General features: G+C 39.1%; 1 protein-coding gene across 2 annotated transcripts in view; it reads right to left on the reverse strand.

Moving 5' to 3' along the window:
• NELL2 (neural EGFL like 2) overlaps positions 1–15,734 on the reverse strand; it is a 134,647-nt gene that overhangs the window by 21,105 nt on the left and 97,808 nt on the right. For both annotated transcript variants that reach the window (XM_064701817.1, XM_064701816.1), the window contains exon 15: positions 15,279–15,374. In XM_064701817.1, the coding sequence (XP_064557887.1) occupies positions 15,279–15,374 (96 nt within the window). The remainder of the gene's footprint in view (positions 1–15,278; positions 15,375–15,734) is intronic.

The raw sequence follows: 15,734 nt of genomic DNA on the forward strand, positions 1-15,734 counted from the left end.
TCTGGCTTGTATGTAAAAAGGTCATGTTTCAACTATTCAGATTTATGCTCAGATAAGAGAATATACAGCAGTATTAAGATGATGTCTGGGTTATCTAATTTTAGTAAATACACATGAAAGGAGGAAAAGGCCTTATTCAATAGGACTAAATATAAGTTCACTGTACTACATGAAGTATCTGCTCTCAAGGACTCAATTTTCTGGACTAGCCTTGAAAAGGGTTCATCTCTGGTGCAAATTCTGAAGTCCCATCTCTTGCATTTAAGAACCAAAAAGTGTTTGTTTTGGTTTTCATGTGACAACAGATTAGTTCAATATACTGGAGTAGTATAGTGGAGTAGTTCAATATACTGGAGCTATCTTACTGCTAAAACAAAACAGTAAAGATTTTGGGATTTCTATTCCACTACATTCTCATATACCATATGCATATAAATATCATAAAGAGGAATAAACCCCCCAAGAATACAGTGGCTAAGAATGCTGACATAATCCAGGAAGATATCAGTTATCTCAGAAAACTTGAGTTGTTTCGAATTACTTTTAAATCTATTTTGTGAAGTTTGATCAACTTTTTTTTTTTGTAACACTGACTTCAAAAATAACTTTCTCCCTCTGTCAATCACAGTCCTAGAGCCTGATTTTTGTTTACAGTCTCACTCTGATTTGTCACGTTTGAGGAACTCTTTAAAGATATGACATCACATCTTGAGTACTAGGACATTCTTTTCACTGTATGGGTTGTCACATCAAAGTTGTCATTAAACCATAGAATATTCTTGATTTTAATTACAATTTCATCCCAACATTTTATTCAGTTACAAGTTTAAATCATAAAGGGCAAGATTACGGATGGCCCGTGGGACACAGCAGGAAGAGGAGTCACCCCCAATTCTACCCTACCATAACACAGCTCCATGAGCAGAACTTTCTCTACACAGCACTAGAAACACCAGTTATCTCAAATACAGCCTTCAGAGAAAAGTAAAGACTGTGGCACTTCCTCTCTCTGCTCCCTTCGATAATGAATAAAGCCCACCTTGGGGGAAAAATAAATATTTGGAATGTCTTTGGAGTTGCTGCTTCCATCTCAACACCTCCCAGATCTAGCAGAACTTCTGGCTAAGTCATCTTAAAATTGCTTTGACAGGTGGAGTCAGTGCTGCAGATGATATGTTCTTCACTAAAAATTTCCAACTGTCATGTTGCATGAAAAAATAGCTACTATTATAACAAGTCTTTTTTTTTTCATTTTAATCCCAGCAAGACCATGATTGCAGTTTATAAAGTACCCTGTCCATGGAAAACTAATTTAGTTACATTAATGAAAAGGAAGCAAAATGTGATTGGGAATGTAATACAGAATTATAGTTCATTAATTCTTCAAGTATGCAATTTTCCAGACTCCTGATCCCCCATTGATTTCTGCACACCCCCATAGGTCCTGCTAAATGCCAGGAAAAAAGAAATTCAATCGTGTTGGTATTTCATGTGTGGCAGTGGCAGTGCTCCAAAATTAGATAGAAATGTTATCAAAGGGAATTTTCCACTGACTGCTTCACCATGTGGCCCTGCTAACAATTCTTTGTTGTGAAAATTGATCAATCACAGATCACACCAATAATTGAAACTATGCCTCCCATTGCACACCCAGTGTCATCAAAGGAAGTGTATTTGTAGCAAATACAAATTGAAATTCAGAACACCTAATTGGCCATGAACTAGGCACACTCTTGAATACTGTAAAAGAAAAATAATTTATTTTTCAGCTCTATTGTGTGACACTGATTATGCCAATCCTCATTAGAAAGACTAATAAAGAGGAATTGGGTCTCTATTTGTAGGTGTTGACAAATAGGTGCTTTTGCTTTCACTGAGTCTATCATTCTCAGTACAGCATCTCATGTCAACTGTAACACATGCTTCTGTTTGCTCATTAGCCCTATCTTGAAAAAGAAAAGTACTTCTTTTCTCCAAGATAGCAAAATCACTTTTACACCTTGACACACTTGTTTCAGACACCAACTAGCATCTGAAAGTCACATCACTCCATCTGCACATGAGAAACAGGACTAACAAACACACCAGTGGCCAGCTGCTAAAGATGGGGAAAGGCTGCTGAGTTCTAAGCAAAAGGGAACTAACTTGAAAAGAGAACTAGTTTTGCCAAATGTTACCTCTTTTCCAGTGGGTGTGAAGGAAGCCTTCACTTGCACAGTGTACCGACAAAAGGTCTTGGGTTTCCTCAAGTGAGGAGTCAAGCCAGTCATAACCATGAGTTAGGATGTCTACACATGAAAGACTGGTGCAACCAGCATATCCTCAGCCTTGTAAAAGGTTGTTTCAGATCAGCTCTGTTAAGAATTGCAGTAAATTCCCAAACATTTAGTTCAGAGGTAAATTATGGAAAACAAACAAAAGAGCCCTCAAAGCAACTCAAACACAGCTTGGGGAACTAGGAATTGTTTTTGACACCCGGATTTGAGCTTGTCCTCAATTCAGGGTCCTCTACTCTTTGGTCGGGTTATTGCACATAGTATATGGGTGCTAAAGTTTAAGAAACTCTTACATAATGTTCTTACCAGTGGTTTCTTACCAGGACTCTTAGTCCATAGACAACTAATTTGCATTGCTACTCCTGAACTGTCAAATCATGTAGAGATTGTTTTGTGCTGAAGCACAAAAAAAAGAAAAAAACCACACACATCATTCTTTCATGCTATAGCTGACAACAACTCATCAAGAAAACAATAAATATTCTCAATGTAAATATGAAAAAGCTGTAGAAACAGCTTAAAACTAAACCACTATTCCTTTGCTTGGGCTATAAACATATCATTGGCATGATATGTACAGAGACTGCAGACATCCTCATGCTGACAGCAAAAGGAAGAGCTCCATAGGGATACAGGACAATGACTGGCAGTGTTATAGATTTTAATTCCCCTAATAGTTGAATGACTCATAATTCATGAGAGAGCTTACAGTGAGTGATGAAGGTCATCCCCATCTCCCTTATATAACAGAAGAAAATTCTATTATAATGCTGCCCAGCTGAACTATTCACATTCTATTTATAGCCCACTGTATTTTAAGAATGTAGTTGAAACTTTAGTTTTCATGTTTAATAAAGGACTTTTTTCCCCATAGCAAATAATAGCTAAGTAGTGGATGCATTTAGATTTTTTAGAAATAACAAGAAAATCCTGTCTCCTTAGAGCTCTTTTGCAGTATTCTCTTTTCCCTGGTTTCTTTCTCCCCATTTTTTTTTTATTAAGCTGCTACATATATGATTGGAGTTTTGCAACAAGCTAAAGAAAGATATAAAGAGAAAAAGGTAAGTATCAGTATGTGACTCTTCAGCAAAGAAAAAATCTTTTGTGATTTAAAACTGTTGACACTGAGGAAGGAAAGAAATTATATGCACCCAAGAAACTGTGTCAGGCAAGGAATATGGAGAAGAAGACACAGAAGGATGAAGCAGCAAGGCATCTTCAGTTATAAAACTGAAAGGATGAGGTAAGCAGGGTTCATGCCTAAATCTAGAATGCACATTAAATTCAATATAGTCATTTTTTGTTTAAATTCTGTCAAAGATTTTCTTTGTGAATAGTTATAAATAAAAATGTAAAGCAAAGTAAAGCAAGTAAACATTCCAAGCTTCTAAAGTAGTCTCACTGCTGTTTTTGAGCTTGTTTTTCGTATCTGAGAAAAATTCAGGTGAGAAGAGGGAGACTGACCTTTCTTTCAAACACTGCAGGCAGGCAAAAGTATCTGATCTGCAGAACTCTGGCTTACCTCTTTGCTTGCTGCAGATCTCATTTGTTTACTCTCAAAGACAGTTTTAAATCTTTTTTTTTCTATATAATGAGATAATCATTTTTGAATATGCCCTCGGTGAAGGTCAAAGGGGTTTTTTTAGGTTTTACAAATTCACTGTACTTCCCACTGACAAACAATATGCTATAAACCCCACCATGTTTTCTCTCAGCTATTGACATATTTAACAGAGGGGCAAGGGGAGAAGAAATGAGATTACCTGCTACTGTCCTCTTATGGAAACTTTGCCACCTATTCAATTTTCCTTGTGTGGCTTCATCCCAATCTGTAAAATGAGGAGAAAGTGGGGTACCATCTACCCCTTGCCCTTTCTCTCCCACCTGCTTTATTTGGTAGTACAGATAGAGCACAGAAGTCACAAGGACACTCACTGATAGTAATTGTCCATATTGGGGCTGATGTTATTTAATGCCTTCATTAATGGCATGGATGCAGGGATCGAGTGCACCCTCAGCACGTTTGCAGGTGACACGGAGCTGAGCGGTGCAGCTGACACACCTGGAGCACAGGATGCCATCCAGAGGGACCTGGACAGGCCTGAGCAGGGGGGCCATGGGAATCCCATGGGGTTTGACAAGGCCAAGGGCAGGGGCTGCACCTGGGTTGGGGCAAACCTTGGTATGAGCACAGGCTGGGGATGGACAGATGGAGAGCAGCCCTGCTGAGAAGGGCTTGGGGGGCTGGGGGAGGAGAGGCTGGACATGACCCAGAGAGCCAAAGCTGGGCATGGCCCAGAAAGCTAAACACATCCTGGCTGCATCAAAACAGACATGACAGACAGTCGAGGGAGGTGATTCTGCCCCTCCTCTGCCCCTGTACTCCACTCTGGAGAGACCTCACCCACAGTGCTGCAGCCAGCTATGGGGCACTCACCACATGGACCTGCTGGGATGAGTCCAGAGGAGATCCAACAAGATCATTAGAGGGATGAAGCACTTCTCCTACGAGGAAAGGCTGAGAGAATTTGAATTGTTCAGCCAGGAAAAGAGAAGACTTCAGGGTAACCTAATTGTGGCCTTCCAGTACCTGAAGGGAACTTAAAGGAAAGATTGGACGAGACTATTTACTAAGAGCATGTAGTGACAGAACAAAGGGGAATGGCTTGAAAACTGAGAGTAGGTCTAAATCAGATGTTAGGAAGAAGTTATTTACTATGAGGGTGGTGCAGCTGGAAGAGGTTGCCCAGAGAAGCTGTGGATGCCCATTCCTGAAGGTGCTCAAGGCCAGGTTGGACAGAGCTCTGAGCAACCTGGTACAGGGAAAAGAGTCCCTGCCAATGGCAGAGGGGCTGGAACTGGATGCTCTTAAAGGTCCCTTCTAATCTCAACCATTCTATGTTTTTGAGATACTATGATTGAAGTCTTGCGTTATTTGTTTCAGACAGATCTCACAATGTAGACCACAAATGTTTTTGTAGAAGTATCATAGCCCCCATACAGTTCTGCTGCTCTCTAAGGATGTTTGATTTTTACAGATACTTGAAATACTAGTCTGACACAGCACCAGCACCCAGTCATTAACTTCACATTGTTATACATTCTCAAGGAAAATATTTGGAAAAAGGGAAGAGCAGGAAGTTGTTTTGTATACAAACATGAGTTTCAGAATCTCACAAAACAGCTTATCTACACCATTTATGCCAAGTTTGCAACACATCTATTGGCTGCACATGTCTATCTTTCTGTAGCCTTAATTAACACTTGGAACATTGTTAACATAGAACATTCCTTGAAGGAAAGGCACATTCTCCAGGGGTTAGCTGAACACAGTTTCTGAGATTGCCAATCATGTTTTCTTTTTCTGTTTTAAACTTCCTCTTGATAGTAAATACAAAGACTTGGCTTTTATGGGAGCATAGTTAGCTGAAGTTTGCTGAAATTATTAATTATAATAACAATTGAAATGACAATAATTTATTATTTGCTAGATTCTTATCAGCATTGAGGAATATACAGTATTCTCTTTTGAGCAACAGTCCTTTCTGAATCTAAATTTGAACTGTAAATATCACAGACTCAGGTTTCCATGAGGAAAAAAATCGTATGGAGAAGAGTTTCAGCAGAAACTCTGTGCTGTAGTTTCTGGTACTCTCTGTAAATGATCTTCCAACTTATTTTGAGCTGGAGAATAAACTTTAACCACTTTATGCCCTTCACACAAATGAGTGGAGAATCTTCAGACAAGACAAAGGGAACACAGATGCTATGTTGAGTTTGCATCGTCAGGTTTTCTAAGGCAGAGAGGCTACAGCAGTGGCTGCTGTGAGAATTTGTCTGAAGCTTTCCCCACGTCCAACAGAGACAACTCCAGCCTCCTCCAAGATGGAGCTGCCACCGGCCAAGCCAAACTGGGATAGTGTATTTAAGAAGGGGAAAAAGGTACAACACAGTTAGCTACTGTAGAGTTTATCAACAGGACAGAAGCTGGAAAGATGATGGTTCCTAACCTCATGATTTATGTAACGCTTATCAAGAGGACTATGGGAACAAAAATACAGGAACCAAAAGAACTCTCTGCTCCAGAGCAGCCAAATGAGATTTTTCAGAAACGTTCTAGGAATATCAGATTTGACAGTACAAATTAGGCCTGTCTGCCTGGAACAGTCACGCTCTGTGAGTGAGGTTATTTCTCCCTATTTATCTCCAGTCAGGAGCAGATACAGATATTGTGCTCTATGCAGTACATCAGGAAACTACATTAACCAGAAGCATGTAAGCAGTGCAGAAGTCCAAATTCCTAGAATTACTGTTCTGAGAAACTATTTCTCTGAAACTGAGGCAAGTAAAAAAAAAAATTTTAAAAAAATTAATTTCCAATTTCTGTCGCAGACATCTTTTATGAAAAATCCTTTTCTTTAGGATTTTTCCTTCTGAGAAGCTAAGAGGCCTCAGAGACAAAATGCAAACAATGGTTATCTGCTGCTGTGGAATGCAACAGGTGGATCCATGATTGGTCTCGTATGGATGTTTTGATTTAGTGGCCACTCATGGCAGAGCTTCTCTCGCTCTCTGCTGAGACACAGATCTTTGTTATCATTCTTTTAGATTCTATTCTTAGCTTAGCTAGCCTTCTGAGGAAACCTTTTCTTTCTATTTCTTTTCAGTATAGTTATAATGTAATATATATATAATAATATAATAAATCAAGCCTTCTGAACATGGAGTCAACATTCTCGTCTCTCCCTTCACCTGAAAACCCCTGTGACCACGGTCACAAAGTTCTGAAAGGACTTGGTGACACTACCAAGATATTTGATTTCATAGTTCATGGGAGCCCAGTTCAGTAATTTAGTCATTGCTCTTATGCACATACAGTACCTAAGTAGCTACTACATACAGTGGCTCAGAAGGTAAAATTTAATAGTTTTCACCCTGGGCAACACCAAAGTACAGTAAAGTGACTGTGCAAATTACTGTGTTGATTTTAGCCTACTCCTTACAAGTTCTTGTTTACATTTCAAAAGTCACCTCATATTTTGAAAGCATTAAAAATTTTTACAACCACAAGGAAAACAGCAATGTTATCCCTCAGATGACTGGTACGTCTATATGGCTTTGTAAGGAAATACCTCATACAGCCATATCCTGCCAACCTCTCCTCAAGTCACCAAAAAAAATTCTACCTGAGGATGCTCATTTCAAATTGCATAACTGTAGTTCAGTGATACGATTGCAGAACACAAATTATACATTCAAAATTCATTATTAAGGTTCCTGGAAATTTATCATAGTGACATATTAGTGTAAGTTAGAACTAGCCACTATGCTTAAAGAAGACACAGGAGCTGGTGTTATAGGATTCTTCCCATAAGTTTGCTCATGATTGTACTATCTGCTTTTCCTATGGGCAACACTAAACACACTAGTTATGTGCATTGCCCAAATAAACCAAGGCTAGCTCAAACACTGTTCTGGCTTCTGAAATCAGTAGCTGACATGCAACATAGCCATCTTTGAGAAGGGTAAGACTGTAATGCAGACTACTCATTACTCAGCCTGTGCAAGCTGAGCAGTGACTTTATGTAGCAGAGATGCAATTTATAAAGCATGTTTCAACATCCTCAGCAAAATCATTACATTATTTTTAGCAGCTGGGCCCTGTCTCTTTCTGCTGAAATGGAAACCACAGAGGATATTATTAAATGAAGCGTAATTCAGAAGTGTTTCCATTTCAGAGATTCAGCTCCCAAGGATAAAATACACATTTAGATATTTACTGTTACATTTTAAGTTAAGCCTGTTTAAACAGGACATTGAGGGCAATTTTTGGGTTTGGTTTTATTTTTTTTTTTATGCACCAAAGGAAAAGCTTATAATAGCTCAGAAACTTTGAAACTTACTGTCATTGAAATGCAAGACTTTCAGTGACTCCAAAGGCCTGACTTTCAGAACATAATGAATTCCTATGGCACACTGGCATCTATTAAAATGTTTTTTACCACAAATCATGCTTAAGAACTATTTGTTTGCATTAGTTTTTTCCAGACTCTATAGAGTAGCTCAACTTCCTCTTAATTCCATGAATTCAAGTCAGATTTTAATGCAAATAAAATATTCCCTGACTAAAGTATTCTCTAACTTCGAAGTTTCAAACCTAGGAGCCCAAAACCAGGGACCTGAATACTCAAGACACCAAATTCCAAACAAGTCCAGTGGACTGTGAAAACAAATGAAATAGGGGAAGTGTCCCTTCTTCCTATAACTCTTGCTTTGGATAGTCCATGCCTGTGTTCCCTTTATGTTTATTCCACTTCTCTTGCTCCCTTCTTTTCTTTGTTCCTTCACTAAAGCCCCCAGCAATCCCTTAAGGATTTCAGAGAATGAAAATATTAACCCTAATGTGTTTTCTGCTCAAAGAGCTTGTTGTTATACTCATCTACCCCAGGACACAACTGGCTTCCCCTGCCAGACTATGAAGGGCACACATCTCACTCCCGCCTTGTGAAGGACCTTGCATACTTATACCACAAATTTCAGCCTCTTGGTATTATTGTTATAAGTCCCAATTTGCTAAATTGGGATTTATAACAATGATACCAAGAGTTGCTATAATAATAATACCAAGTTGCTATTATTAACTTAAAACTGAGTAAATGGCAGATTCCTGAGTTGCTCAGAAAGTTTTGACTGTGATACTCTCACAGCTTACAGATAGCGCAGCCAAGAATTCTTAATAATTCTGCCAAAAGTAATTTTGGTTCTTAAAGCCATGGTTCAAACTTGATAGGCTTCAAATACCATTTGTGTCACAGCTTTACCTTCAGAGCCTACTGGCCACAAGATGATGGTGGTTCTTTGAACTGAACACAAGGGATCAAGAGCTAAATGGAAGCCGTTCTCTTGTCATGCCAGAAGTACTAAAACACTTCTTTTTTGCAAACTCAGCCAAATTAACAAGCTCTCTGGTTACCTTGACAAAGTCTTCTTTTCCAATACAAATAAAATATTTTTCCTAATAACCGGGAAATCATAATTAGAAGATTTTCACAAGCTTTCTTTGAAACAGAAGTAAAAACAGCCTTTAATAACCTGAGTCTGTTATTATTAGGGTCAGTACACATGAAAAAACTAATCTGGATTTGCTGAGACGAGTAACAGTTATGCATATTAATTATTTAGCTTATATACATTATTTAGCTTATACAGAAAGTAGCAAAAAACGGACAAGATCTGATCTACAACAATTATTTATCAAAACCACTTGTCTGGGTCATATTTCAGTATGCTGAACCACAAATGTTGCAAGAATTTGTTTTAGCAACATCTCTTAAGGGGGAAGTTTTCCATACGTGGAAAAGAAAAAGGAAAAAAAACGCAGAGATCCAAATAATATCTTATCCTTGTCTTTGGCTATTCTGATAAGAGCTCAGGTGAGAGAGGGTCATCTCATCCTCATCTCACACTCACCACCTTTTTCTATAAATTCAGTTACACCTTTAATTAAGCCAAATGTTAGCAATAATGTATGACTGAATTAATGTAGAATCTCTAAGCTAAAATTTTTCTCAATTGTTGCTTTCAAAGGTAACAGCTCTGTCTGCCAGTTTATTTTCAGCAGCTTGAATGTGGACTGTTTAGTAACAGGTGGACATGATTCCTACAATAATCAAGGAAAATTCATTAGCAGGAAATTCAAATAGCAGAAAATCATCCAAAAACTTGCAGCCACCTGTTAACAAAAACTACATCAAAACACTACTAGTAGCACCCTCTGCTTTTTTATCTCATGCATAATTAAAAGCTGTCCATAGGAAGACTCAAAGCACAAAACAAGTGTGGAAACTCAAAAAAAGAAGCTGACAAGCAGCAAAAATGCAGTAATCTTGTATGCATACACTAGCAGATAAGCATATATAGTAGGAGAACAGGTCCACTCTTAAAGCTCTGTCACCAGATTAAAGGAGAGTTGCAGTAACATCAAGCAAATGTAACAAAGTAATCCTGTTCTGAGTTCTAAATCTAACACACTTCAAATACAATTTAAGACAGAGTTTAAAAATGCCAATTGAAGAATTCAAAATTTTGCAATCAAAGAAGACAGTATTAAATCAGATATTTTGAAAAAGTTCACCTGGCACAAATACATTTGGATTTACTCGGTAGTCTCATCTCTACACTGCAGAAAGCTGCTCTATTTGATAAACTGCTGGTGTGCCTTACAAAACTTCAAATTTTTTTAATATATAAACCTCACTTCTCTAAGCCAATGAATGTATCCCCAGCATTAATAATGTCTCAATCTGTATCCTTTGGGGGGAGACACAGAAATTCTCTCACTCATTTTTGTGACTTGATGACTTTTAGCCTAGTTTTTATGGCTTAATACCAATTTTTTAAAAAGGTAGTATAGGCTGATACATCTGCATATGATTCTTCCATCTGCTGCCTCATTCCACTGGTCCATTTCCACATAACACAGGTCATGATTAATCTAAAAGGCTCCCAACAGATCATTCAAAGGTGTTGTAACAGCTCTGTGTCTGTTAACTGCAAGACAGTCCACAGTGAATGCAGCACACTGAAATAGCCAGCCAGCAGTAACAGCTGATTCTCCTTCTTATGTTTCCCACAGAAATGAGACTCCTACTGATGCCCCAGAAGCACCACTTTGGAAGCAAAAAATTTTATGAAACCATTCTTACTTACACAGAACTTCACTTCTCTTTCCAAAACCTGCAGAGTTTATGCTGCACAGGCAGGACCTAAGCATGGACAGCATCATCCCTCTCAGGCTTTGGAAGAAATATAGATACTGATTGAGTATGCAAAGATGGGTTTTGGAAAGGAAATTCTGAACAGTGAGATGTTCAACGTCTTCTTTACTTTGGTCTTTTTAGGTAAGATTTGCCTTCAGGTGTCCCAGGTCACCAAGACCAGTGGGAAATTCTGTCTGAAACAAGAAAAATCTACCCATGATGGAGAAGGATCAATATTTAAATAAACAGGAAAAAAACACAGGTCAATCAAACCTGACTGGATGCACCCAGGAGTGCTGAGGAAGCTAGATCATGTCACACTTGAGGCCAACCTGAATTGTCTTTGAAAGGTTAGAGTGACTGAAAGAAGCTCCTCAGAAATGGAAGAAAGCAAATGCCCTTCCTATCTTTGAAAAAGGCAAGGATCCAGGGAACTATAGATTAGTCAGCCTTACCTCCACCCCTGGGAAGATTATGGTATCCTCTAAACAGATTGAGGACAAGAAAGTAAATTGGAACAGTCAACACTGATTTATGAAGAGGAAATCATGCCTGAACAACCTGATAGCCTTCTCAAGAAAGATGACTAGTTTTAGTGAAAGGGAGAAGAGCAGTACATGCTGGTTGCCTTAGCAAAATTTTTGATACATAACATCTTGAGACAAGCTAAAAAGTGCAGGCAAAATAAATGGACAGTGAGATAGACAGAAAACCTGCAGAGTGCCCAGTGTCAGAGAGCTCTGATCACCTGTACAACATCCCTTTGGAGACAAGTCACTTATCAACATACACCCAAGTAAACATCAGGTGCTTGGCTTAACATCTGCACAATAAGGCAGAGAACACCCTCAGCACTTTTTCAGATTATGGGAAATTTGGAGGAAAAGTTACTACACCAGATAGTTTTAGTGACATTCAGAGGGACCTCAACAGGCTGGAGAAACTGGCCACTGGGAATTTCTTCAAGTTCAGAAGGAAATGCAATGTCCTAAAACAATTAAGAAACAACCTCAGGGACCACAAGGGCAGTGGAAAAGCTACTTGATAGAAACCAACCTGGAGGTGCTGGTGCACATGAGCTGAACATGACGCAGCATTGTGCAGTTGTAGCAAAGGTGGCCAACAGCCTCCAGAGCTGCATTAGGAAGAGTACTGCCTGCAGGTCACAGGACACGATCATGCCCCCCTATTTCATGCTGCTAGGTTCTCTCTGGACTGCTGGATCTTGCACTGTTTTCCCTAGTACAGGAGAGACATGGAGCAAATCCAGTGCAGTGCAGTGAAGATGATTTATGGATTAGAGCATCTGTCATACCAGGAGAGGCTAATAGAGCTGAGATGTTCAGCCTGGAAATGAAAAGGCTGAAGGGAAACTTATAACCATGTAAAAATACCTAACAGTGCTGCAAGAAGCTAGAAACTCTCAGTCATGTCCAGAAAAGGGACTAGGGACGTGGCAAATTTTATCTGAACATAATGAAAATACTTTTTTTGTACTCTGAGGGTGACTGAACACTGGAATGAGTTGCCCATAGAATTTGTGGAGTCTCCAACCCTAAAAACACTCCAAATCCAACAGGGCACAGTCCTGTATGCCAGCTGTAGAAGCCAGCTATATTTGACCCTGCTCTGAGCAGGGGGGTGAGACAAGATGATCTCCAGAAATCCTTTCCAACTTCACCATTTCTTTTCTATGATTCTGAGAAATTATTTAAACAGAAGTCTTAAACCACCTTTTACAGAAAGAAACAGTAAGAACTGATGATTGCATTTTCTAGGTTATTTTTGGGGCGTGGATTCAATCTCCTGATAATTAATTCATAGGTTCAGCAGCTGCTGACAACGTCTACATAACTGAATATTTTAAGTTTAAAATCCCAGGATTCTTCAATAAGCAGTTTTAAAATATGTGTAGCATAAACAGAAATAAGTGATGTGCAATTTTAAAACAGATTTGGCATCTTTACATGAATCCTCCCCCTTCTCTGTATGTGATAGCAATGGAAGACATCTGCCTAGAGAAGATTGCATCACCTTTGCAGACACAGAGACTGTTCAAAGGGAAGCTTCCAGCATAAATTATTTGTAGTAAGCTTGAAACATTTCAAGCCTAACGAGAAGTACCTTCAGCAAACTCAGCTACATTCACTATGAGTGAATGTGTACTGTTTGAAGCTCCAGTTTTCTTTTAAGGCTATACACAGCACCCTCTTTCTTACAGTGCAGTCTCAAAAAAAATCAGTTTTTACTCTTTACCCACCAGATATTTCTTCCATTCGCCACTCTGACTATATTTCAGACTGCATGTTTCAAAATCATGCACAAGTAGATGACAATCCTACTCTGCACATTAGTCTCCTCATGAGGTGACCAAACCTGTGCTCCTGTTGCTGACCTCTACCATTATTTATTTCTACAGCAGGTAAAAAATACCATGTTCAATAGAAATTAAACAGGACAGAGGGTCTTCTCCTCAGAAAACTAAGCTATGAAATTGGTTTGGGGCTGGCCATTGGCTCCACATGATAGCAACATTATCACTAGCTATGTGATACCAGGTCACCATCATACTAACTTGATATTAAACATTGAGATCAGGTATTCAGAAAGGCTCCAAGCCTCTGCCTGCCTCCCTGTATGTTTCCTGAAGGGCAGGGAGGATGGAAGTTAGGCCAGCAGTTCAGATTCTTTTGAAAGACATTTGGGGCTGAATGCAGTTAATCTAACTTAAGTCAGCTTAAGGTACTTGAATTTACTGGACTGGGGACTGAGTGCCCCTGGTTTGTCCTATAAAGAAGGGAGTATAGGCAGGACTTCCAGGGTCAATGCTAAAAGGCCAGTAAGATCTCTCTTTGATAGTGGCTATTAATATTGGCTATAGAAGGAAACTAAGGAGAATATGCTTCTAGTCTACACACTTCAGATAGGAGTACAAAGCTGCAGAAGATGATTATGCACTTTGAAACTATACATGTTATATTTAGTTGAGAACAGGAGAGCAGTTCAAGGAGCATACAAGACAGCTATCACTAAAACAAATTAACTGCTTTAATACTTGAGCAATATCTTAGCATACAAATTATTCCAAGCAGTGTTACAATGGAGAGACCTTGGTACCCTGTACTATGGTATGTATAGTCTGTGAAATAGTGAGCAATACTTGAAAACTTGTTCTTTTAACATTGTTTTAGAAATACATGAGCAATTAGGATGCTGCTTTTCACACAGCAGCCCTTGTGTGTTCTGTGGGAATATCTGATCAAATACAGAAGAATGAAAACAACCACATTTCTCATCTCTCAAATAGACTAGATAATACAGAATTCAGACTGGTCTGTGTTTTTCATTAAACAAGATATGTTTACAAGTCAAATGAAAGCAATACTTGCTCAAATGACCTCCTTTCTACTGTTTGGAAGATTTATTGAAGGCAATATAGAACAGCAACAATAGTCAATCATAGGTGGCAGACTGCCCTTTTATTAGGCATACTGAAGCCAATTAATCTAAGAAAGCTTTCTCCCTTTACCTCCTGGAGGCAAGTATGCTTAGAATGCATTTAAAAATTCTGCAGCAATAAAGGTGCTGAAGCTATTAATTTGAACTTTGAAAAATTATTTACAGGCACTTGAGATGCTAAGAATTAACATTCTCCATACTCTGCTGGGCAATATAATTTGATTAGATCTAAGACTTAAAAAATAAGGTTCTAGAACAAAGCCTTCCATTCTCAGGGGTAGCAGGGGAAGATAAAGGAATGCTTGGTGAAAGGAGGTAAAAGCAGCAGGAACACTGAAACCTGCCTTAACACTGAGTAAAATAAGCTGGGTAAATCACAAGTCTTCAAATAAGGTTGCAAATGAAGGTGGGTTACTGAACTGGGAACACATATACAGCACAAAAGTAATCAGTTACTTAAATTTGTTTCCAGATGTCAGATTATCTGTTGTTTATATGAGACACCAAAGGCCATTTGAGGTGAAAAACAAGTTCATAATAATCTTATTAATTATGAAACATCAAAACCCAAGATGTCTTAATTCATGTTCTAATTTTTGCAGTCCATGTGCTTCTAATTAAAATTGCTGTAATATATTCTCTTGGGAAGCATATAAGAAAAGTGAGTAACGTTTTAGTGGCAGCTTCCTCTTTTAGGGCATAACCTTAAATTCTCCTTTATTCTTGGATTACTTCAAACATCCTCCTTGGATTATCTTCATTGTAAATTAAGTTATAATCTTACCAGTTTCACAGCTGGGCCCAGTGAAGCCTTGTGGGCAGGCACACATGTTGGAAGCAATACAGGCTCCGCCGTTCCTGCACCCGTCTTTGCAAAATGCTGCAAGATGCAAAAGCACAGTGTAAGGGTGAGAGAACCCCCCTCAGCAGCCCTGCAGGTGGGCACAGTCTGCCAGCAGGCTGGCACAGAACGCCGCCCGTGCGGCACAGAGAGCAGACACTGCCTTCTCCCAAGGATAGAGGTCACAAAGAGATGGTTTAGGGCCCCCCTGCCTCACTGGCCAGATGGGCTGACAAGCTACAGAAGGAGATTAGAGTAAATCATCTGAAGACAACAGCTCCCATATGTGCTCCTTCGCATGCACTGGGAAGCAGTGAAAGACATCTTCTCTTGGAACAGACTCTTCCCAGGGCAGTGCTGGTCTGTTCTGCTGCCCAAATAAAGGCCTGAACATAACAG

This window comes from Zonotrichia leucophrys, chromosome 1A, assembly GCF_028769735.1.
Source record: "Zonotrichia leucophrys gambelii isolate GWCS_2022_RI chromosome 1A, RI_Zleu_2.0, whole genome shotgun sequence".
Lineage (NCBI taxonomy): Eukaryota > Metazoa > Chordata > Aves > Passeriformes > Passerellidae > Zonotrichia > Zonotrichia leucophrys.